Source organism: Carcharhinus amblyrhynchos, chromosome 26 (assembly GCF_965287045.1).
Source record: "Carcharhinus amblyrhynchos chromosome 26, sCarAmb.v2.hapA, whole genome shotgun sequence".
Lineage (NCBI taxonomy): Eukaryota > Metazoa > Chordata > Chondrichthyes > Carcharhiniformes > Carcharhinidae > Carcharhinus > Carcharhinus amblyrhynchos.
In genome coordinates, this window is record NC_137349.1 from 12,374,661 (window position 1) to 12,399,979 (window position 25,319).

The 25,319-nt window shown below is 45.7% G+C and overlaps 1 protein-coding gene across 1 annotated transcript in view; it reads left to right on the forward strand.

Annotated features, from left to right (window-relative positions):
• Window positions 1–848: 848 nt before the first annotated feature.
• Window positions 849–25,319, forward strand: part of ano8b (anoctamin 8b) — a 140,174-nt gene continuing 115,703 nt past the window's right edge. The window contains exon 1 of the mRNA XM_080213111.1: window positions 849–1,090. Within this exon, the coding sequence (XP_080069237.1) occupies window positions 979–1,090 (112 nt within the window). The 5' untranslated portion in view covers window positions 849–978. The remainder of the gene's footprint in view (window positions 1,091–25,319) is intronic.

Sequence of the window (25,319 nt, forward strand, 5' to 3'; positions counted from 1 at the left end):
AGCGCCTCTGAGAGTGCAGCTCTCCCTCAGTACTGCACTAGAAGGGTCAGCCACATGATCAAGGGTCTGCAGGGGGGTGTTGACCCCACAATCTTCAGGGGAGAGACGGTTAATAGATAGCCCCTATACAGCAACTGGCAGGAATGAAAAAAAACTCCCCTTCAAAGACCCAAATCCCCTTTCCTTTTGGGTACTGGGAATTAAAATTAGCCCAATCTCTGCCTTACTGTTTGTTTTCCTAGATATCCTTCTCAATGGGGACAACTCGGTGGCACAGCGGTTAGCACTGCTACCTCACCATGTCCCGGGTTTAATTCCGGCCTCGAGTGACTGTCTGTGTGGAGTTTGCACATTCTCCCTGTGTCTGCGTGGGTTTCCTCTGGGTGCTCAGGTTTCCTCCCACAGTCCAAAGATGCGCAGGTTAGGTTGATTGTCCATGCTAAATTGCCCCTCAGTGTCAGGGGGATTAGCAGGGTAAATATGTGGGGTTATGGAAATTGGGGTGGGATTGTGGTTGGTACACACTCGGTGGGCCGAATGGCCTCCTTCTGTACTGTAGGGATGCTATGATGCTCCCTACATTCCCCCTCTTTCTGTCCCTGTTAATCCCAGTCTCCCTCCTTGTTAATCTGTCTCTCTGCCCAGCCATCTCTCTCCCTGATGCCCTCTGTGTCTCTTTGTTCCTGGCTCGGGCGGGGATACAAAGCGGATGATTAATCCTGCATTTTGCTTTCATCCTCTAACCTTGCAGTTTCCCAGTGCTGTGTGTGTGTGTGTGTGTGCAGAGAGAGAGAGAGAGAGAGTGGCTTCAGGAGATTGTCATGCCCAGGAGGTGCCAGGCACTGCATCAAGCTTTCACAAAGGGGGAGGTGTGAGTGCGTGTGGGGGGGATGTAGGGAGAGTCAAAGTAACCCCAGCAGACAGAGCACTGCACCCCAAATGCAGCCCGTGTAGAGAGCAGCATCTTTGCACTGGGAGATGCCGGTGCCAAGGAAGGAGAAGGAGGACAGCGACGCGGAGAGACAACCTCAGCCCGAGAAGGAGATGCGAGAGGCGGCGGAGAAGCGGGCAGCCAGCGCTGGAGTCTTGGGTGAGTGAAGGGAAGGGACTGGGGGGGGGGGGGGGGGGGGAGGGTGCAAACAGAGGGGCAAAGAGAATGCGGGGCTGGGGGTGGGGGGGGGGGTGGCAGGCTGGTTTTGGAAAGAACGTGTATATCCATGACAGAAATGCGTCCCTCCCTGCGCAAAAAGGGAGCAGAGAAAGAGGCAAGAGATTGTGGGACAGGCGATGCAGCAACTGCTTAAAGGGGACACTCCGCACCCCCGGTATTCTGTGGGATCTTTCTCTGCAGCCCCGGCAGAATTTGCATTCCAATCAGGAGAGACAAAGGAAATTGCTCTTTCTTTTTAAAAAAAAAGAGACAGGAGCTGGTGCAGAATGTGTTATCAAATCTCCACTGGATTGATGTGAGTGGATCGATTCCACTCACTGGATTCCCTGTGGGATCATTTCACAAAGTGCCAGGGCTACTGGCCTCTCTGCATGTTTACTGAGGTTTCACAGAGGAACCAGGAGCTGTGAAGGGCACACGTTTGTTTCAGGGACTCTGTAGCAAATCCCCAGGTCAAAGCTGTGTCTCTGTGAGACCAGGCTCCCTCTCATCTCTAGTCACTTCCTCTCCTCTCTCTCTCTCCCCTACAAGTCTTCCTCCTCTGCAGACTCTGAACTTTTCCCCTGTGCCTTCACCCTCAGTTCAAACCTGGACTGGTTGCATCAGTTTCCCTGCTCTCAATGTCAGCCAGGGTGCAGTGACCTGCATCACACTTAGTCCCCATCACCCCACCTGGCCAACAAACTCCACTCCGCAGATTCAAGCTGGCATCCCAGGCCGGCACTTCCATTGCCAACACCTTGGGAATGCTGCCCTGTCAGAGGCACCATCTCTTGGAGGAGATATCAAACCCTCTCTGGTAGATGCGGACATTCATTGGCCACTATTTCCCCTGGTGCCCCGGGACATTATTTATCCATCAACCTAAGCCATAGCCGGTGTGTGGGATCTTGCTGTGCACAAATCGACCACCACTTTTCTTCCATTGCACGGTGACTGCATTGCAAAAGAATTCAGTTTTCTGAGATGTTCAGATGTCACGAGAGGCGCTATACAAATTGCAATTCTGTCCTTTTGTAAGACCCCAATATCCTCTTTGTTAAACCTCGGCCTTGTTAAACTGGGATTCCCTCCCTCTCTCGCCGCCATCCTGTTTCACCCTCTATCCTCCATTCTGAACTTTACAAAACGCAAAGATGTGCAGGGGAGGTGGATTGGCCATGCTAAATTGCCCCTTAGTGTCAGAGGATTAGCTAAGCTAAATGCATGGGGTTACAGGAATAAGGCCTGGGTGCGGCTGTGGTCGGTGTAGGCTCGATGGACTGAATGGCCTCTCTTTGCACTGTAGGGATTCTGTGATTTAATGATTCAGTTCTGGCCTTGGGTGTCTATGTGATGTTTGCACATTCTCCCTGTGTCTGCATGGGTTTCCTCCAGGTGCTCCAGTTTCCTCCCACAGTCCAAAGATGTGAGGGTTCGGTTGATTGGCCATGCTGAATTAACCTTAGTATCAGGGGGATTAGCAGGGTAAGTATGAGGCGTTGCGGGAATAGGGCCTGATTGGGATTGTGGTCACTGCAGGCTCGATGGGCCGAATGGCCTCCTTCTGCTCTGTAGGATTCTATGATCCTATGACATGTTGAGCTTTTGAACTGTAACTCCTCATCTCTTTCGCCCTGTTTCTGGGTATCTGCTCCATGATGCACCTGGCAGTACTGTGACTAATTGAGCTCAATGTAGTGTTAAGGATGGGAGGGGTGTTAATTAAAACGGCTTTAATTTTTCCTCTCACCCACCCCCCCCCTCCCATATATAAGCTTTGATTTGTTTTGACTCTCACTAGCGGTGGCGAATTGCCCTCACCCCCTCGGTTTTTGGTGATCACAGTTTCTATTAATAACCTCACAGCAAACTCGGGATAGGATGAACTCAAAGGGTTAGTTTATTTGCACACACTTGAAACGCAGGAAGAGGATTGCAATGTCACCTCAACACTCACACAATAAAGAGAGGGATAGAGAAAAGAAAGTTTCACATTACAGAGACCACAGAGAAGGTTAATATTGGGTCATGTGAGTTCTAGAATCAAAGTCCAATGAGGTATTCCTTCATGGAGGTTGGCAGGTCGAGAACCGATGCTGTAGAATTCACAGGCACCAAGAGATTCAGTCTTGTAGGCGATGGTACAGACTCACAACAAACGCAGTCTAGATGGAGCCAAGTGTTCTATCTGGGCAGAGCTCCTTTCAGTGTGGCCTGCTAGTCAGATATTAAAGCAGCAGACTGAACTATTCAGCTCAGCAAGGCAATATTAACTTGTTCAACAAGCCAGAGGCCTCACTCACGTGACCCCATTTCTTCACCAGGTCTTTGACAAAGGATGTGTATCCATTGTTTGGAACCTGGCTGCTTCTGACAGAAGGCTAAACATCCCAGCCATTATGAGTTGAAAAGAAGCAAAGAATCATAGAAACCCTACAGTACAGAAAGAGGCCATTCGGCCCATTGAGTCTGCACCAACCACAATCCCACCCAGGCCCTACCCCCATATCCCTACACATTTGCCTGCTAATCCCTCTATCCTACACATCTCAGGACACTAACGGGCAATTTTAGCATGGCCAAAAAACCTAATCCGCACATCTTTGGATTGTGGGAGGAAACCCATGCAGACACAAGGAGAATGTGCAAACTCCACACAGACAGTGACCCAAACCGGGACTCGAACCCAGGTCCCTGGAGCTGTGAAGCAGCAGTGCTAATCACTGTGTTACCATGCCATCCATACCACTGTGCTACCGTGCCGAATATTTGAGGAGCCTTTTGTCTGAGCAGATCTTGTGTCTCCTGTTGGTGAGCCTGTATTAGCAAATGCAGATACACTTTGTATAGCTCTCTGAAGTTGGGCTGTGTAGTCCCAGATGAATGTTAGTGCCTCCTCAGAGATAACGAGGTGGGAGTTTCCCCAAAACTGCAAAACAGATTCACAGTGTGAGGTTGCTGTCTATCAAGTGGGCAAATGTGTACAGCTGGAGTACTGTGTACAGTCTTGGTCACCTTACTTAGGGAGAGATTTACTTCCACTGAAAGCAGTTCAGAGAAAGTTCGTTAGGCCAATTCCTGGGATGGAGGTGTTGTTTTATGAGAAAAGCATGAACAGGTTGGGCCGACACTCACTGGAGTTTAGAATGAGGAGAAGTGATCTTACTGCAATACAGGAGATTCTGAGAGCACTTGACCAGGTAGATTCTGAGAGATGTTTCCCCTCACAAGTGAATCTAGAAGCAGAGTTTAAAAATAAAGGCTGTCTTGGTTACAATGCAAATGAAGCAAAGTTTCTTCTCTCAAAGGATCATTACAGTTTTACAGACTCGGCACTTGGGGGCTGAAGCATTGAATATGTTCAAGGGAGAGTTAGACAGATTTTTGATGAACGAGAAGTCATGGATTACGAGCAGAAGACAGGAAAATGGAGTTAAGGTCACAATCAGAGATCAGCCATGATCCTATTAAATGGTGGGGCAGGGTAGAGGGGCCGAATGGTCTAATGGGAGGCACGATGGCACAGTGGTTAGCACTGCTGCCTCACAGCAACAGGGACCCAGGTTCGATTCCCGGCTTGGGTCACTTACCGTGCAGAGTCTGCACTTCTCCCCATGTCTGCGTGGATTTCTTCTGGGTGCTCTGGCTTCCTCCCATAGTCCGAAAGACGTGCTGGTTAGGGCCGTGCTAAATTCTCCCTCAGTGCAACCCAAACAGGTGCCAGAGTGGGGATTTTCACAATAACATCATTGCAGTGTTAATATAAGACTGCTTGTGACAGTGCCAAAATAAATTCCTGCTTACTATCTTACATGTGAGTTCAACTCAACTGAGGGAGACGGAGATGCAGAAATCACTATTAGGTGATGGATGCAGAAAGTAATCAGAATGTGACGGATTGTTAGTTTCTCAAGGGGAGCAAGCTATGTTTCCAAATTACAGAACCTTGGGCAAAGCCCCACCTGGAGTCAGTGGGTTCAGTTCTGGACTCTGTGCCCCAGGAAGGGGATGTTGGCCTTGGAGGGGGTACATGCAGATTCACCAGAGTGTCATCTGTACTGAAAGGGTAAAACCATAAAACACAGCCATATAAACAGGCACACACACACAGGCACACTCACGTGCTGTACGCACTACAAAGTACAGCTGCAGTGCTGCCAATAACGTGGGTAATTGCCCAGGCAGGAACTGTTTGTGAAAAGACAGAACAAATCCATCCTGCTTTGGAAATATGTCGCCGTTTCTTCACTGTTGCTTAGGGGGAGGAGTGGGGGGGTGTGGAGAGTTATAGAGTGGGGGAGGGGAATAGAGGTATGGGGAGAGGGAGTGTTGGGGAACTGTGTGGGGGGCAGGTTGAAGTGTGGGGGGCAGGCCTAATTTAAATCAATCAAACTCAGAGTATTCCAATTGGATTTTTGTTGGAGAAGGGTTTGGACACAGATTAGACATTGGAAATGAGGAGGTAAAATGGACCAGTAATTTTCTGTTGTACCAGTGGAGCTGTCTCTTTGAGTTAAATGTCTTTCTCTTGCTCCTCTGAGCAACACTGTACAAGCAAATAAGAGGAAGAGAGACATGGAAATACTGTCTGTGGAAATGAAGATGATCACAATCAGGTCTCAGCTTATAGCTACAACCTTGCTGAGTAAGAGTGAGTGCACTGGTCAGGCTGCCGTTCCCCATCACCATCTGGTGCCTCTGTTGGACAGTACGAATGTTGGCCTCCATATCCTGAGGGCAACACATTCTGGGCCAATGTCCAGGGCAGGGCATAGAGAGAAGCTGGGAAGAGATGGGCAACTGGTCATCTGCAGCTGTCAGGGTTTCAGGCAGATGTGACAGGACTGACGATAAATCCAACACAGACATTCCCAATGCATGAAACCTTCCTGAACTGAGAAATTACTCAGAACACGCGCACACACACACAGATATACATGCACACACAGATAGACACACACACACACACACAGATATACATGCACACACAGATACACACACACACACACACACACAGATATACATGCACACACAGATACACACACACACACACGCACACACAGATATACATGCACACACAGATACACACACACACACACAGATATACATGCACACACAGATACACACACACACACACACACAGATATACATGCACACACAGATACACACACACACACACACACAGACAGATATACATGCACACACAGGTACACACACAGATATACATGCACACACAGATACACACATACACAGATATACATGCACACACAGATACACACACACACACACACAGATATACATGCACACACAGATACACACACACACAGATATACATGCACACACAGATACACACACACACACACATACACAGATATACATGCACACACAGATACACACACACACAGATATACATGCACACACAGATACACACACACACACACACACACACAGATATACATGCACACACAGATACACACACACTCAGGCACTCACACTCACTCACACACACACACACACACGTACACACACACGTACACACACACACACATACACACACACTCACACTCACTCACTCACACACACACATACACACTCACACACACACACACACACACACACACAGGTATACACGCACACACAGATAAACACATACACAGATACACACACACACACACACACGCACAGCTACACACACACATCACACAGTCACATACAGATATACATACACACACTCACACACACACAGATACACATACACACACACACACACACAGATATACATACCCACAGCTACACACACAGACACACACATAGATAAACACACACAGATGCACAGATATATGCACATACACACACAGATATACATATACACACACACATACAACATACACATACATGCAGATATACATACACAAGTACACACATGCAGATATATGTACACACATGCAGATATACATACACATATGCACAGATATATTTACACACATGTACAGGTATACATACACACACATACACATATGTATAGGCATACACAGATATATATATACACACAATCACAAATGTAGATTCACATACACACACGCACAGATATATGTAAAATGTGCACAAATATACATACACACACATTTACATACACACATGCAGATGTACACATATGTACAAACACACGCACACAGATATGCATACATACACATATGCACAGAATAAGATATGCACAGATATGCACAAATATACATGCAAACACACAGAGATATACATATGCACAACCACAAAATGCATACGCATACAGATATAGACACACGCACACAGATATAGACACATGCACAGATATACACATATGCACAAATATACATACACACAGATATATACATATGCATATATGCATAAATATACACACAGGTATACACGCATGCATAAATATACACATGTGCACAAATATACACACACATGCACAGATACCCACACAAATATACACACACACAGATAGACATACACACACGTGCACAGATATACACACATGCACAGATATATATGTATGCATAGATATACATATACACATACTTACACACAGATATATACACACAGACATACGCAAATGCACGCACTCACACACATACAAACAGATACACAGACGCAGGTATACTCATGCGTACACACAAACACAGAGATGCATACACAAATGTACAGACAGATACACACATGCACACAAATACACACAGTCACAAATGCATGGATAGACAAACGCACACAGGCTCACAAATACACACAGACAGACAGCGTTACACGCAGGCAGACTGGCACATGGACATGAACGCAAACACTAATATGCACGCGCAGCACCGGGTGGTAAGCGCATAAGATGATTTCTGGTGTGGGATTTCAATGTCCGTCACGAGATTGACTCGGCAGCAGCACTACTGAACGAGCTGCTCAGGTCCTAAAGGATGTAACTGCGAGACTGGGTCTGCAGCTGGTGGTGAAGGAACCAACAAGAGGTAAATGACATACTTGACCTCATCCTTACCAATCTGCCGGCTGCAGATGTATCAGTCCATGGCAGTATCGGTGAGAGTGAACACCGCACTGTCCTTGCGAAGACAAAGTCCTGCCTTCACTTTGAGAATAACCTCCAGCGTGTTGTGTGGCACTATCACCATGCTAAATGGGACAGACTTTGAACCGATCTAGCAACTCAAGACTGGGCACCCATGAGGCGCTGTGGGCCATCAACAGCAGCAGAATTGTACTCCAGCACAATCTGTAACCTCACGGCCCGGCATATCCCCCACTCAACCATTGCTATCAACTCAGGGAATTAACCCTGCTTCAATGGAGAGTGCAGGAGAACCATGCCAGGAGCAACACCAGGTATACTTAAAAATGAGGTGTCAACCTGGTGAAGCTACTTGTGTGCCAAACAGCATTAACAGCAACTGATAGACAGAGGTAATCGATCCACAACCAGTGGATCAGATCTAAGCTCTGCAGTCTTTCCACATCCAGTGAAGAATGGGAGTGGACAATTAAAAAACTCACTGGAGGAGGCAGCTCCACAAATATCCCCTTCCTCAATGATGGAGAAGCCCAGCACATCAGTGAAAAAATATAAGGCTGAAGCATTTGCAGCAATCTTTAGCCAGAAGTGCCGAGTGGATGATCCATCTCGACCTCCTCCAGTGGTCCCCAGCATCCCAGCTGCCAGTCTCCAACCAATTCGATTCATTCCATGTGATATTAAGAAACGGTTGGAGGCACTGGATACTGCAAAGGCAATGAGCCCTGATAACATTCTGGCGATAATATTGAAGACTTGAGCTCCAGAACTTGCTGTTCCCCTTGCCAAACTCTTCCAGTACAGTTACAACACTGGCATCTACCCAACAAGCTGGAAAATTGCCCAGGTATGTGTCCTGGACACAAAAAGCAGAACAAATCCAACCTGGCCAATTATCGCCTAGTCAGCTTTCAATCATCAGTAAAATGATGGAAGGGGTTATCGACAGTGCTATCAAGCAGCACCTGCTCAGCAATAACCTGCTCAGTGATGCCCAGTGTGGGTTCCACCAGAGTCACTCAACTCCTGACCTCATTACAGCCTTGGTTCAAACATGGACAAAAGAGTTGAATTCCAGAGGTGAGGTGCGAGTGGCAGCCCTTGGTATCAAGGCCGCATTCGACCGAGTGTGGCATCAAGGAGCCCTAGCGAAACTGAAATCAATGGGTATCAGGGGGCAAACTCTCCACTGGTTGGAGTCATAACCTGGTACATAGGGAGATGGTTGTGGTTGTGGAAGGTCAGTCATCTCAGCTCCAGGACATCGCTGCAGGAGTAGGACAGGGTAGTGTCCTAGGCCCAACCATCTTCAGCTGCTTCATCAATGACGTTCTCTCCATCATAAGGTCAGAAGTGGGGCTCTTCGCCGATGATTGCGCCATTCAGCGCCATTCGTGACTCCCCAGATACTGAAGCAGTCCGTGTTCAAATGCAACAAGATCTGGACAATATCCAGGCTTGGGCTGACAAGTGACAAGTAACATTCGCGCTACACAAATGCCAGGCAATGACTATCACCAATAAGAGACAATTTAACCACCGCCCCTTGACATTCAATGGCGTTACCATCACTGAATCCCCCACTGTCAACACCCTTGGGGTTACCATTGGCCAGAAACTCAACTGGACTTACCACATAAATACAGTGGCAACAAGAGCAGGGCAGAGACTCAGAATACTGCAGCAAGTAACTCACCTCCTGACTCCCCAGAGCCTGTCCACCATCTACAAGGCACAAGTCAGGAGTGTGATGGAATATTCCCCCTTACCTGGATGGGCACAGCTCCAACAACACTCAAGAAGCTTAACACTAAACCCACTTGATTGGCACCACATCCACAAACATTCAATCCCTCCATCACTGACGCTCAGTAGCAGCAGTGTGTACTATCTACAAGATGCATTGCAGCAATTCACCAAAGATCCTGAGACATCACCTTCCAAACCCACGACCACTTCCATCTGGAAGGACAAGGGCAGCAGAATAATGGGAACACCACCACCTGCATGTTCCCCTCCAAGCCACTCACCATCCTGACTTGATGTGGAGAGGCCAGCATTGGACTGGGGTAGGCACAGTAAGTAGTCTCACAACACCAGATTAAAGTCCAACAGGTTTATCACTCACCTGATGAAGGAGCAGTGCTCCGAAAACTCGTGCTACCAAATAAACCTGTTGGACTTTAACCTAGTGTTGTGAGACGACCCATCCTGACTTGGAAATATATTGCAGTTCCTTCGCAGTGGTTGGGTAAGATCATGGAATCCCTCCCTATAACATTGTGGGTCAATCCACAGACCATGGACTGCAGTGATTCAAGAAGGCAGCTCACCACCACCTTCTCAAAGGCAACAAGGGATGGGCAATAAATGCTGGCCAGCCAGCGACGCCATGAATAAAAAAGACAGGCATACACAGACATACTCACTTTTGTATATACTCGGATACGTACACAAATGTAAAAAATACCTATACAAGTGCATGTCTCTGGGTAATATCCCCCCCCCACCCGAGGGTGCTGAAGCCCAGTTTATTTCTGTTATGTGTTTCCCTCTGGAGGCTGCTTTCGGTGAGCTTGGAGGGTGCCACCTCGTCCCTGTGGTTGAGGGTGAGGCACGTTAGGAATGGGGTGGATTGTGGCTGATGGGGAGATTATGGAGCAGGAAAATACTCGTGAACCCCAGAGTTCTGGAAGTGCAGTTGACTTGAGCAGTCGCTCAATTCTATTTAACTAAAATACTAATTAATAAAACAGCCACTTCATACCGAGTAAATAACATGCCTTCTCGTTTGTTTTGACTGAACGGAATGATCAGTTAAAGGGTTATTATCAACAGCTCTGCAAATCTTCTCAAGACAGTTTCCGTTCGGTCTCAAAATCCACTGCTGTGTTTCCATGGAAACAGTTTACCATCACAAGTGTACCCTTTGCTGTAACAAATATTTATTGAATCTTGTACTTACCAAAGTAATAGCTGTTAATGCTAAGCACGCAATATTTTTCTACACCGTCCCCATCAAACACTCCCAGTATAGAGAGAGCTTTACTCTGTATCTAACCCTGTGCTGTAGCTGTTCTGGGAATGTTTGATGGGGACAGTTTAGAGGGAGCTTTACTCTGTATCTAACCCCCTGCTGTACCTGTCCTGGGAGTGTTTGATGGGGACAGTGTAGAGGGAGCTTTACTCTGTATCTAACCCTGTGCTGTACCTGTCCTGGGAGTGTTTGATGGGGACAGTTTAGAGGGAGCTTCACTCTGTATCTAACCCTGTGCTGTACCTCTCCTGGGAGTGTTTGAATCTGTGAAGCAGATTACGTGGTGATTATCGCATTTTGTGTGGGAGCGTGTTGTTCACAAATTGCCTGCCGCATTTACTACAACAATGATTACAAATTAAAAAGGACAGGATTGGCTGTAAAGCACATTGCGACATCCTGAGGTTGTGATTTGGATATCCTGTTGGTGGATTTAGGAATAAATGTAAGATGATCCGGTTCCCCAGAGCGTCTGTCAGCAAGCAGAGACACGGTAAGTGACTGCGCCCTGGGAATAACAGCACCTCAAATTTCCTGTGGGATTTCCTTTCCCAATAAACATCTCGAATGACGAGATCGGGATAGCAATTGTGTTTGTGTGTAATTTTGGTTTTAATAAACTCTACCTGTTGGAAACTTGTTGTTATCTAACAACAACTTGCATTTAGATAGTTTCCTGTCTTGTGAACCAGTGCATCGCTGTGTAGATTGTCACATGATTATATGTGATGACATCATTAGAGGCATGGGGAGATTTTCCCATCCTGGATTGTAAGTGGGCAAAATCGATCGAATTAAACTCCACAAACTGGTTTAGTGGCCCACTGTGTGGCAACCGTTTCATTCCTTTATCTAAAAGTGAGCTGACCGCATGAATACACCACAGATAAAGGGCCGCACTTCCCAGCCGCACTCATCCCAAGGCTGGAAAATCCCGCCCAAGGTCAATGGACCTCAGCGTGGTCCGTGTCCCACCCGCTACGATTCCCGTGATGGGAATATTCCACCCCAAGTGTCTTAACATAGGTGAAAATGCCAAGCCGCTTCAATATCAAATTAAGCTGGACACCGAGCTAGGTAATGCGATATTCAATCGCAGCATCAAAAGTTTGATCAAAGGGGAAAGTTTAGAAGAGAGTCTTAAAGGAAGAAAATGAAGTGGAGAGATTCAGGAAGGGAATCTGAGAGGTTGGGGCCTGGCTAGTTGAAGGCATGGTCGCAAATGTTGGAACAATGGAAATCGGGGTTGTGTGAGTGAGGAGATTGAAGATGTGCAGAGATCTTTGGAAGAGATTTCATAGAATCTCTACAATGCAGAAGGAGGCCATTCAGCCCATCGAGCCTGCACCGACAACAGTCCCACCCAGGCCCCATCCCTATAACCCCATGTATTTACCTTGCTAATCACCCTGACTCTCAGAGTTAATTTAGCATGGCCAATCCGCCTAACCCACACATCTTTGGACTGCAGGAGGAAACTGGAGCAAACCCACGCAGACACAGGGAGAACGTGCAAACTCCACACAGACAGTGACCCAAGGCAGGAATCGAACCTGCGTCCCTGGGGCTGTGAGGCAACAGTGCTAACCACTGTGCCAACTTGCCACCCGAAAGATTGCAGAGATCGGGAGGGACAAGAACATGGAGGGATTTGTAAATAAGGATGAGAATTTTTAACCTATCGTGCTGCAGGGACAATAAGTTAAAATGCTTCACCTTTGATCACATTTCTTTGCCTGAAAATTGGAAGGGTGACTTTTATCTCTCATGGATTCAAGCCTAATGGTCTACCCTGTATTTCTGTTCCAACTTCCTCACACTCCTTGCGATCTCTCCCACCCCTCATTATTTCTCCCTATCAGTATATCATAGAATCCCTACTGTGCAGAAGGAGGCCATTCAGCCCATCGAGCCTGCACCAACCACACCCTATCCTCCATTACTCCACACATTTACCCTGCTAATGCCCCTGACACTCCGGTCAATTTAGCATGGCCAGTCAACCTAACCCACACATCTTTGGGCTTTGGGATGAAACCAGAGGAAACCCACGCAGACACAGGGAGAATGTGCAAACTCCACACTGTCAGCGACCTGAGGCCAGAATTGAACCTGGGCCCCTGGTGCTGTAAGGCAGCAGTGCTAACCGCTGTGCCACCGTACCGCCCTTCTGTTCCTTTCTCCTTTGATTTGATTTGCTTTATTATAGTCACCTGTATTACTATACAGTGAAAAGTATTGTTCCTGCACGCTATACAGTCAAAGCATACCGTTCATAGAGAAGGAAACAAGCGAGTGCAGAATGTCGTGTTACAGTCATAGCTAGGGTGTAGAGAAAGATCAACTTAGTGCGAGATAGGTCCATTCAAAAGTCTGGAAGCAGCAGGAAAGAAGCTGTTCTTGAGTCAGTTGGTACACGTCCTCAGACTTTTGTATCTTTTTGCTGACGAAAGAAGGTGGAAGAGAGAAAGTCAGGGGTCATGTGTTTATCCAGCCTCCCTTTGAATGAATGAATCCATGTGTACAGTTTGAGAGTGAAACGTTTTAAAGTACGTCACTTTTCACACATCCTCTGGCAACCAGGAGAAGTGACCTACAAACGAGAGCCAGAACGGGGGCAGACAAAGGGTGAAGGAAATCTGAAATGCCTGAAATGTGGTGGATGCAGGAGGTCATTACAGCGCAGAACAGGCCCTTCGTAAGTTCAGGCCTGTGAGTGATAGATTGCTGTTGGGGTACAGAAGTAAAGTGAAGTTTATTTGTTAGTCACAATAAGGCTTACATTAACACTGCGATGAAGTTATTGTGAAATTCCTCTAGTTGCCACACTCCAGTGCTTGTTTGGATCAATGCACCAAACCAGCACATCTTTCAGACTGTGGGAGGAAACCGGAGCATCCGGAGGAAACCCGTGCAGACGTGGGGAGAACGTGCACACTCCACACAGACAGTGACCTAAACCAAGAATCAAACCTGGGTCCCTGACGCTGCTAACCACTGTGCCACCATACCACCCAAGTGAGAATTTGGGGTTCTGGATCCAAGATGGGGAGATACAGTTAAGATTCAGATCAGGCAAGATGGAACAGGCTTGAGGGGCTAAATGGCCTCCTCTTGTTCCCATTATTCCATATTCCTCTATTCTAAAGTACTTTCCGGTCAATAAAATACTTCTGAAATTCAAAGCAAATTGCAGATTGCGATCTACCACAAGCAGATTGCAGTCATTATTTGCTAATATAATTGACAAATGTTATTTATTATTTACATTAATGATTTGGATGAGAATATAGGAGGCATGGTTAGTAAGTTTGCAGATGACACAAAGATTGGTGGCATAGTGGACAGTGAAGAAAGTTATCTCCGATTGCAACGGGATCTTGATCGATTGGGCCAATGGGCTGACGAATGGCAGATGGAATTTAATTTAGACAAATGCGAGGTGATGCATTTTGGTAGATTGAACCAGGGCAGGACTTACTCAGTTAATGGTGAGGCGTTGGGGAGAGTTACAGGACAAAGAGATCTAGGGGTACATGTTCATAGCTCCTTGAAAGTGGAGTCACGGGTGAACAGAGTGGTGAAGAAGGTATTTGGCATGCTTGGTTTCATCAGTCAGAACACTGAATACAGGAGTTGGGATGTCTTGTGAAGTTATACAAGACATTGGTAAGGCCACACATGTAATACTGTGTGCAGTTCTGGTCACCCAATTATAGAAAGAATATTATTAAACTAGAAAGAGTGAAGGAAAGATTTACTAGGATGCTACTGGGACTTGATGGTTTGAGTTATAAGGAAAGGCTGGATAGACTGGGACTTTTTTCTCTGGAGCGTAGGAAGCTGACAGGTGATCTTATAGAGGGTCTATAAAATAATGAGAGGCATAGACAAGATACATCTTCAACATCTTTTCCCAAAGGTAGGGGAGTCTAAAACAAGAGGGCGTAGGTTTTAAGGTGAGAGGGGAGAGGTACAAAAGTGTCCAGAGGGGAAATTTTTTCACACAAAGGGTAGTGAGTGTCTGGAACAAGCTGTCAGAGGTCGTAGTAGAGTTGGGTACAATTTTGTCTTTTAAAAAGCATTTAGACAGTTACATGGGTACGATGGGTATAGAGGGATATGGGCCAAATGCAAGCAATTGGGATTAGCTTAGGGGTTTAAAAGAAAAGGCAGCATGGACAAGTTGGGCCGAAGAGCCTGTTTCCATGCTGTATACCTCAAGACTCTATGACTAAGCAGCAGTGAGGTAAATGTACTGATCATCTGATTTGAATAATGGTGACTGAAATTTAAATATTGGTCAGGTGACTAGGACCACACCCCTGTGCTTCCTTTAGATAGTGCCTTGTGATGTGTCCACCAGAGACAGTAGACAGGGCAGCAGTTTAACATCTCATCCAAAAGACAGCACCTCTGACGGTGCCGCACTCTGTGTGTTCTGCACTGGGAGTGTCGGTCTTGGTTCTGTGCCCCAGCATCTGCAGTGGGAGTCATACACATGGTCCTCTGATTCATGGTAAACACTGGGCATGGTGAGCACATTGGTTAGCACTGCTGCCTCACAGCGCCAGGGACTCGGGTTTGATTCCCGGCCTGGGATCACTGGCTGTGTGGAGTTTGCACGTTCTCCCGTGTCTGCGTGGGTTTCCTCCGGGTGCTCCGGTTTCCTCCCACAGTCCAAAGATGTGCAGGTTAGGTGGACTGGCCATGCTAACTTGCCCCTTAGTCTCAGGAGAACTAGATAGGGTAAATGCATGGAGTAATGGGGATAGGGCCTGGGTGGGATTGTGGTTGGGGCAGACTCGATGGGCTAAATGGCCTCCTTTTGCACTGTAGGGTTTCTTTGATTATCCAGACAGCAGTATTTATGTCCATTGGCAGCAGGAGATGCAAATAAAAAGTGAGAGCTGGATTTTTTTCTTTACATTGCCCTATTTAACCTCAGACTGACCCAGTTGCTGTGTCTGACTATCGTCAACCTGCAGAAACCCTGCCCTCGTCTAGACTGCATTTCGCAGAATCATAACCAAGCTCAGATCTGTGTGTGCAGCCCGCAGATGGTGTCTGCCTGTGGCCGGTGATAGCTCTCTTGATGGGGACTGTGTAAAAGTGCATCACTCAAATCCAAGATTCCCAGGTGCAATGCAAGATCTCCACCAGGGCAGCAGGCCACCTTTTTAGCCCGTGACCCCGTGCTGGGAAGCAAAGGCAAGTCTGTTGGGGTTCCCGTTTCCCGATCGCTCTACTGGGGTTCGTGTTGGGAGAGGTAAATGTCTGAAAATCGTGACAGGCTCCTGCTGAGTCCTGATTCCTTCTCCTCTGTGGCACGTTGGTTAGCACTGCTGCCTCACAGCGTCAGGGAGCCGAGTTCGATTCCCGGCTTGGGTCACTGTCTGTGCAGAGTCTGCACATTCTTCCCATGTCTGCATGGGTTTCCTCTGGGTGCTCCGGTTTCCTCCCACATTCTGAAAGACATGCTGGTTAGATGTATTGGCCATGCTGAATTGTATCTCAGTGTACCCGAACAGGCGCCGCAGTGTGGTAACTGGGGGATTTTCACAGTAACTTCATTGCAGTGTTTAATGTAAGCCTACTTGTGACACTAATAAATAAAATTTAACCTTTAGAAACACAAAGCAGGAGGAAGACAATCAGTTCATCAGATGGGGTACAGTTTACACTCTCACAAGCTCAACCTCAAGTTCATGAGTAAATGACCAATGTGAAGCCCAGGGTTAATGGAGCTGACCCCACACAATATGAATTAGGAGCAGGAGTATGGCCATTCAGCCCCTCTGGCCTGCTCCACCATTCAATGAGGCCATGGCTGATTTGATTGAACCCTCAGCTCCACATTCCCGCTCACCCACCATAACCTTTCACCCCTTTGCTTATCAAGGAGCTTTCTCACTCTGCCTTAAAAATATTCAAAGACTCTGCTTGGGTCACATTTTGAGGAAGAGAGATCCAGAGATTTACAACCGTCAGAGAGAAAAAAATTCTCTTCTTCTCTTTCTTAAATGGGCAACGCCCTCAGAAGAGATTGAAATGAAATTGGAGAGCTTTGTAACAGTCCAGATATTAAAGGAGAGTTTACTGTACTCATTGTTCTTAGTGCTCAAATAACAAGGCAGCTTGAGACAAGGAAGCTGTACCAGAAGTTGCAAATTCCCAAAAATTAAGAACATAAGAACTAGGAGCAGGAGTGGGCCAACTGGCCCCTTGAGCCTGCTCTGCCATTCAATAAGATCATGGCTGATCTTTTTGTGGATTCAGCCCCAATTTCCCCAACCGCTTGATGTAACCCTTAATTCCTTTACTGTTCAAAAATTTATCTATCCTTGCCTTAAAAGCATTCAATGAGGTAGCCTTAACTGCTTCACTGGGCAGGGAATGCCACAGATTCACAACCCTTTGGGTGAAGAAGTTCCTCCTCAACTCAGTCCTAAATCTACTGCCCCTTATTTTGAGCCCATGCAGCCCTAGTTCTAGTTTCAGATGATTTGTATAGTTCTGTTATCAGCTTTGTGAAAACAGCAGCTCAGTCTCAACCTCCCCACCGAGTGTCAACAAAATTGTTACCTTTGCACATGACCCAATAAACTTACTACAAGAAGTTAGGGCTGGTAATTAACAGTGTAAGGACCTTTTTAAGAAGAAATTTACAAGCCTGCAATGCTACTTAACCTCCCCAGCCCAGGAAATGAACAACTGAAGCTGAAATCTCAAGCTAGCCATTAATAAATTGATGTTAGCAGTTTTAAAAATTTAAGATGAGTCACATGACATCAGGTTAACGTTCAACAGGTTTATTTGAAATCACGAGCTTTCAGAGCACTGCTCCTTCGTCCAGTCAAATTTAACTATTTTCTTTTTTGTCTTTTTTTTTGTTGATGTTTTGGTCTAATGTTTCTGTCTCTCTCATTCTTAAAAAGGTTCTTATTGGATTCTAATTTATCCTCATCAGTGCTCCGAAAGATTGTGATTCCAAATAAACCTGTTGGACTTTAACCTGGTGTCGTGAGACTTCTTACTGTGCCCCACCTCATTCTAACGCCGGCATCTCCACACCATAGCCACCTTTAAAATTTAATTATTTTCTTTTCGTCTTTTTTTTCTCCCTCTCTCGGCCTAATGTTTCTGTCCCTCTCATTCTTATTGAACTCTAATTTGCCTATTTCCTCCTGTGTTCTTTCTCTGCTTCTTTCCCAATCGCTAACTCTCATTACTTACAGAGATGGACTGTGGTTTCTGTTGTTCAGTGGGATCCCTTTGCCCTTGAACTGGAAGCAGTTGACAGGACAAAGTGATGATTGAGCCGAAGGGTGAGTCCAATTTACTGAAGAATGCCATAAGCCTTCAATATGATGTCCAATCGTGTTACAATGATAAGCGAAAGAAAATTTTTATTTCCCTGAGCTATTGGTTGACAGTCTCATGCCCTGTTACCCACACTGGGGTTAACTGACTGATTCAATTGAGTGTTGAGCTGTGAGATGTTTATTCTTTTGTCATACCCTCTTCTCATTGTGGATGTTGCTCTGTTCCTTTAGCTGTGTGCAATTGCAACATTCTGTGGACTATCTAACGATGGTTTGCAGAATAAGGGTCCCCAACAATTGGCAGTTATATCTTCTCCCTGCTGCCCTCCTCATATAAGACAAAGAACGACCAGCAGTAAACAGTTATTTTGTACCCATTGCCCCACCTTAGCCCCAAGACCCCGGCAACAAAAAAGCAGATTAGAAATTGAAGGTTTTTTAAAAAATTCATTCATGGGACATGGGAGTTATTGCCCATCCCTAGTTGCCCTTGAGAAGGTGGTGGTGAGCTGCCTTCTTGAACCGCTGCAGTCCGTGTTCTGTGGGTTGACCCAATGCCTTTAGGGAGGGAATCCCTGGATTTTGACCAAGCGACTATGAAGGAATGGTGATATATTTCCAAGTCGGGTTGGTGAGTGGCTTGGAGGGGTACTTGCATGTGGTGGTGTCCCTTTGTATCTGCTGTCCTCGTCCTTCTAGATGGAAGTGGCCCTGGGTTTGGAAGATGTTGTTTAAGGATCTTTGGTAAATTGCTGCACTGCATCTTGTAGATAGTAAACACTGCTGCTACTGAGCATTGGTGGTGGAGGGATTGAATGTTTGTGGATGGGGTGCCCATCAAGTGGACTGCTTTGTCCTGGATGGTGTTGAGCTCCTTGAGTGTTGTTGGAGCTGCAGCCATCCAGGCAAGTGGAGAGTATCACACTCCTGACTTATGCCTTGGAGATGGCTTTGGGAGTCAGGAGATGAGTTACTCGCCGCAGTATTCCTAGCTTCTGACCTCACTTGTAGCCCCTGTGTTTATGTAGTGAGTCCAGTTGAGTTTCTTTGCGGTGGGGTGGTGTTTGGGAATTGGCTTGAGAGGGTCTGGATTGAGTGTGGTTTCAGTCGGGGGGGGGTGGGGAGTCAAACTGGGGGCTACATTGAGAAAGAATGATAAAAATACAGGTTCAAAGAGACAAGCAGTGTTATTGCCAAAACTCTATTAACTCTTGCCCCCGCCTCTTCTTCTGAAAGCAGGTTCCAGACTCTTCATTCTCTCTGGTTAGATTTGGTAGAATCACTTCTTTCCCGCCACATTTAATGTGGTTAAAAATGTCCCCAGTTGCTTCACAGGAGAGATATGAAACAAAATGTGTCACCAAGCCAGGTAAGGAGATATTGGGTCAGGTGACCAACAGCATTGGTCAATGGTGCATGTTTTAAGGAGTGTTTTAAAGGACAAGTGAGAGCAGGAGAGGTTTAGGGAGGGAATCCAGAGATTGGGGCCCAGGCAGCTGGAGTCACGCTTACCAGTGGTGGAGTGGTATGAATCAAGGGTGTGATAATGAGCTGCTGTTGCAATTGGGTATGAAAGAAGAACATTTGAGGCAAGTAGCTTTCTTGCCTGAAGGAAGAGACATAAAAATCAGAGAAGTATGCCTGTTTTCTTTTTCCTAATTTATCCATTCATGAGACATGGGCGTCGCTGGTTGGCCAGCATTTATTGCCCATCCCTAAGTGCCTGAGGGCAGTTGAGAGTCAACCACAAAGCTGTGGCTCTGGATTCACATGTAGGCCAGACCAGGTAAGGATGGCACGGGACATTAGTGAACCAGATGGGTTTTTCCAACAATGGTTTCATGGTCATCAGTAGATTCTTAATTCCAGATATTTTTAATATTGAATTAAAATTCCACCATCTGTCATGGCAGGATTCGAACCTGCCATGGGATATGAGCTGAGTTTCTGGATTAATAACCTAGCAATAATACCACTCGGTCATTGCCTCTGTAGACACAATGAAGTGCCTCAATATGTGAACTTCAAAGTAGTCAAAGCTTTGAAATGATGCACTTTTGTTAAGGGATAGACAGTTGAGGAAGAATATTTAGGATTGCGATGTTCTTGGTCACTGAACGAGAAGGACCAAGCCCAAACTGTTTGGTTGTAGGCAGAGAAACATCTGGTTTGACATGTCCTGTGACTCAGGGAATGTGGCAACAGAAAGAGACATGGCTGGGAAGAAATGCTGACACATACACATGGGAACAATGCTGAGGGGAGTTACAGAATCCAGTCTTCATCTATAACTGCAGGCATCTGCACTGAAAATCGCCACTCGGCTACACTGCCTGTTCAGACAGAATGTGATTACGGTGCTCTGTGCTGGGTAAGCTGGCCTCAGAGTGAGGTACAAATTGTTGTGTTTTTAAAATGATATAAAAGGCACCAAACACTGCTAAGGGATTGTGTAAATGCGTTGTGGGTTAATTTATTTAAACTAGGTATGTGAGACTATATAAACAGGGGCAGAAAGCTTGAAGATATCAGCAGTCGAGTTGTGTGTGATTTGATTTGATTTGATTTATTATTGTCACATGCATTAACATACAATGAAAAGCATTGTTTCTTGCGTGCTATACAGACAAAACATATCGTTCATAGAGAAGGAAACAAGAGACTGCAGAATGTAATATAGTGCTCCACAGGGCTCTGTACTGGGACCTCTGCTGTTTGTGATCTATATATAAATGATTTGGAAGCAGGCGTAGCTGTTCTGATTAGTAAGTTTGTGGACAACACAAAGTTTGCTGGAGTTGTGGATAGTGATGAACATTGTCAGAGAATATTGCTGACATTGTCAGCAGGATATAGATAGGCTAGAAAATTAGGCGGAGAAATGGCAGATGGAATTTAATCCAGATAAACGCGAAGTGATGCATTTTGGTAGATCTAATGCAGGTGGGAGCTACACAATAAATGGCAGGACCAACAGGAGTTTGTAAAACATAGAGGGATCTGGGTGTGCAAGTCCACAGATCCTTAAAGGTGGCAACACAGCTGGAAAAGGTGGTGAAGAAGGCACATGGCATGCTTGACTTTATTGGATGGGGCATACAGTATAAAAGTTGGCATATGATGTTGCAGTTACATAGAAAGTTGGTTAGGCCACATTTAGAATCCTGCATCCAGTTCTGGTCACCACACTACCAGAAGGATGTGAAAGCTTTGGAGAGCATGCAGAATAGGTTTACCAGGATGTTGCCTGGTAGGGAGGGTATTAGCTACGAGGTGAGATTGAGTAAACTAGGATTGTTCTCCCTGGAAAGGCAGAGGTTGAGGGGGCAACCAAATAGAAGTTTATAAAATTATGAAGGGCATAAATAGGGTGAAGAGTTGGAAGCTTTTTCCCAGGTTGGAAATGACAAACACAAGGGGTTACAAGTTCAAGGTAAGGGGGGGGGGGCAAGGTTCAAAAAGAAATGCGGAGGACATATTTTACACAGAGGGTGATGGGGGCCTGGAATGCATTACCAAACAAGGTGGTTGAGGCAGACATGCTAGGATCATTTAATACTTATCTAGATAGCCACATGAGCAAACTTGGAATAAAGGGATACAAACGGATGGTCTAGTTAGGAACACATGATCGGTGCAGGCTTGGAGGGCTGAAGGGCCTGTTCCTGTGCCGTATGGTTTTTTGTGTTTATTTGGCTTTCTTTTACAGTAAAAGATATGGTGCAGTGAAAGATCAACTTAATGCAAGGTAAGTTCATTCAAAAGCCTGACAGCAGCAGGGAAGAAGCTGTTCTTGAATTGGTTGGTACATGACCTCAGACTTTTACATCTTTTTCCCAAAGGAAGGAGATGGAAGAGAGAATGTCTGGGGTGTGTGGGGTCCTTAATTATGCTGGCTGCTTTGCTGAAACAACGAGAAGTGTAGACAGAATCAATGGATGGGCGGCTGGTTTGCATGATGGATTGGGCTACATTCACGACCTCTTGTAGTTTCTTGCGGTCTTGGGCAGAGCAGGAGCCATACCAAGCTGTGATACAACCTGAAAGAATGCTTTCTATGGTGCATCTATAAACGTTGGTGAGAGTTGCAGCTGACATGCCAAATTTCCTTAATTTTCTGAGAAAGTAAAGGCGTTGATGGGCTTTCTTAACTATGATGTCGGTATGGGGAGACCAGGACAGATTGATGGTGATCTGGACACGTAAAAACTTGAGGCTCTCGACACTTTATACTTTTTCCCCATTGATGTAGACAGGGGCATGTTCTCCTTTACGCTTCCGTTTGTAATTGAAGTCAATTACAATCTCCTTCATTTTGTTGTCATTGAGGGAGAGATTATTGTTGCCGCACCAGTTCACCAGATCACCTATCTCATTCCTGCACTCTGTCTCTTCATTGTTTGAGATTCAACTCACTGAGGTGGTGTCATCAGTAAACTCCTTGCAAATGTCCGTACTGTGTTCTGCTCTCAGGTCAAAGTGAAACTGGGACTGGAACACATGACACACTTCCCTTCTGGTGATGTCATGCTGCTATCCCTTAAAGACATTTTACAATATGCAATAAAAAAACATATTTTCCCCCTTCCAAAGAAATAGAACTATTTCCAATACATGTTTATGTTTAGTTACTATTACATATGTGTATAGGACAGATGAACCTGAGTCTCTGAAGTTTAGACCTAATCTGCTGGTATGTTCAGATATTGTAATGGAAACTTTGTCTGGAGGTTTAGTTAATTGTTCACTGAGATCTGTAGGATTGTTATTCTTAAATATTGTCACTAGTTGTATTTGGGATTGTGTGTCTATGATGCAATTGGACTGTTGAGAAGCTGGAATCAGTGGGGTAGCTAGAGGGGGAGCAGGGGGAGTGACTGCTCCCCCTAAGCATGTTCTTCAAAAGTGGCGCCTTTTCAACAGAGTGTTCCTCACGGGCCCCTCAGATCTCTTCCCGAGATCTGAAGTCCTCGATCCGTGTACTGCAATCGCGGGATGCAATACGGATGCGGGAACTTCAGGTAGCGAGGAAGGCATGAAATCTCCCGAGAGGGCAATGCAATCACAAGGATAGTTGCAGGGACCGCAAAGGACATAAGTATGCAGGCACCGCGATGAACTGGCAGTCGAGACCAAGCATCCTTCACCGACGGACATCACCCACCGAGATTGGGTGAGTAAATAGATTTGGTGATTATCACTTGAAGAATTTAAACCACTACAAAGTCCAACATTGGCAGCTTTAATTTAAATAAATCTGGCTCATTTAAGTACAGAGCAAATATGAAGAATAAGAGTATGACATCGCAAGAATGGTTTGGTGAAAATATTCGGCGTGTAATTTATAGTTTTAGTCACCATTCATTCAATACTGTGTATGATTAGAACCGTGGCACCTTTTTTATATGCTCGTTCCCCCTACTTTAGAACCTGGCTACGCTCCTGGCTGGAATGGATCAGATTTGACCTCGGTTAAGCCTCACCACTGCACCTCTGTGTGTGATGACTTCATTAGACTAGGATTCCAACAAATCCATGTCATTGCTACGTGCCTTCTGTGGGATCCTGGATGCGAACTTGCCCCAACCGTAAACTTGGCAATTCTGTGCCCACATTCTCATCTTGCGCATTGGTCATCTTCTCTCGCGGTTTTGAAGGTTGCTCTCTAGTTCCTGAGAGAGTAGAATGGTTAAGAGTTGGTAAATTAGTACGCACTGGACAGCTGACCATCAGCTCTGTCAGTGAGGGAATGGTTGCATTTAAAGGTGCCGCTCTCAGATGTAACATTGCAATGTGTCGATCTGGCTTGGTCTGCCTACATTCGAGAATTAGGAATCCCATTCCTCACACATATCCTGAAATGAGTGACCAGAAAATTTTTGATTTGATTTGACTTGATTTGATTTATTATTGTCACATATATTAGTATACAGTGAAAAGTATTTTTTCTTGCGCGCTATACAGACAAAGTATACCATTCATAGAGAAGGAAACGAGAGAGTTGGAACATATTGTTGAAGTTGTACAAGACATTGGTAAGGCCACACTTGGAATACCATTCTGATCACTCGATTATAGAAAGGATATTATTAAACTAGAAAGACTGCAGAAAAGATTTACTAGGATGCTACTGGGACTTGATGAATTGAGTTATAAGGAGAGGTTGGATAGACTGGGACTTTTTTGTCTGGAGCGTAGGAGGCTGAGGGGTGATCTTATAGAGGTCTATAAAATGATGAGGGGCACAGATCAGCTAGACAGTTAATATTTTTTCCCAAAGGTAGGGGAGTCTAAACCTAGAGGGCATAGGTTTAAGATGAGACAGGAGAGATACAAAAGTGTGCAGAGTGGCAATTTTTTCACACAGAGAGTAGTGAGTGTCTGGAACAAGCTGCCAGAGGTAGTAGTAAAGGTGGATACAATTTTATCTTTTAAAAAGCATTTACATAGTTACATGGGTATGATGGGTACAGAGGGATATGGGCCAAATACGGGCAACTGGGATTAACTTTGGGGTTTTAAAAAAAAAATAGCACGGACAAGTTTGGCTGAAGAGCCTGTTTCCATGGTTTACCTCGATGACTGTATGACTCTATGAGTGCAGAATGTAGTGTTACAATCATCGCTAGGGTGTAGAGAAAAATCAATTTAGTGCAAGGTAGGTCCATTCAAAAGTCTGATGGCAGCAGGGAAGAAGCTGTTCTTGAGTCGGTTGGTATATGTCCTCAGACTTTTGTATCTTTTTCCCAG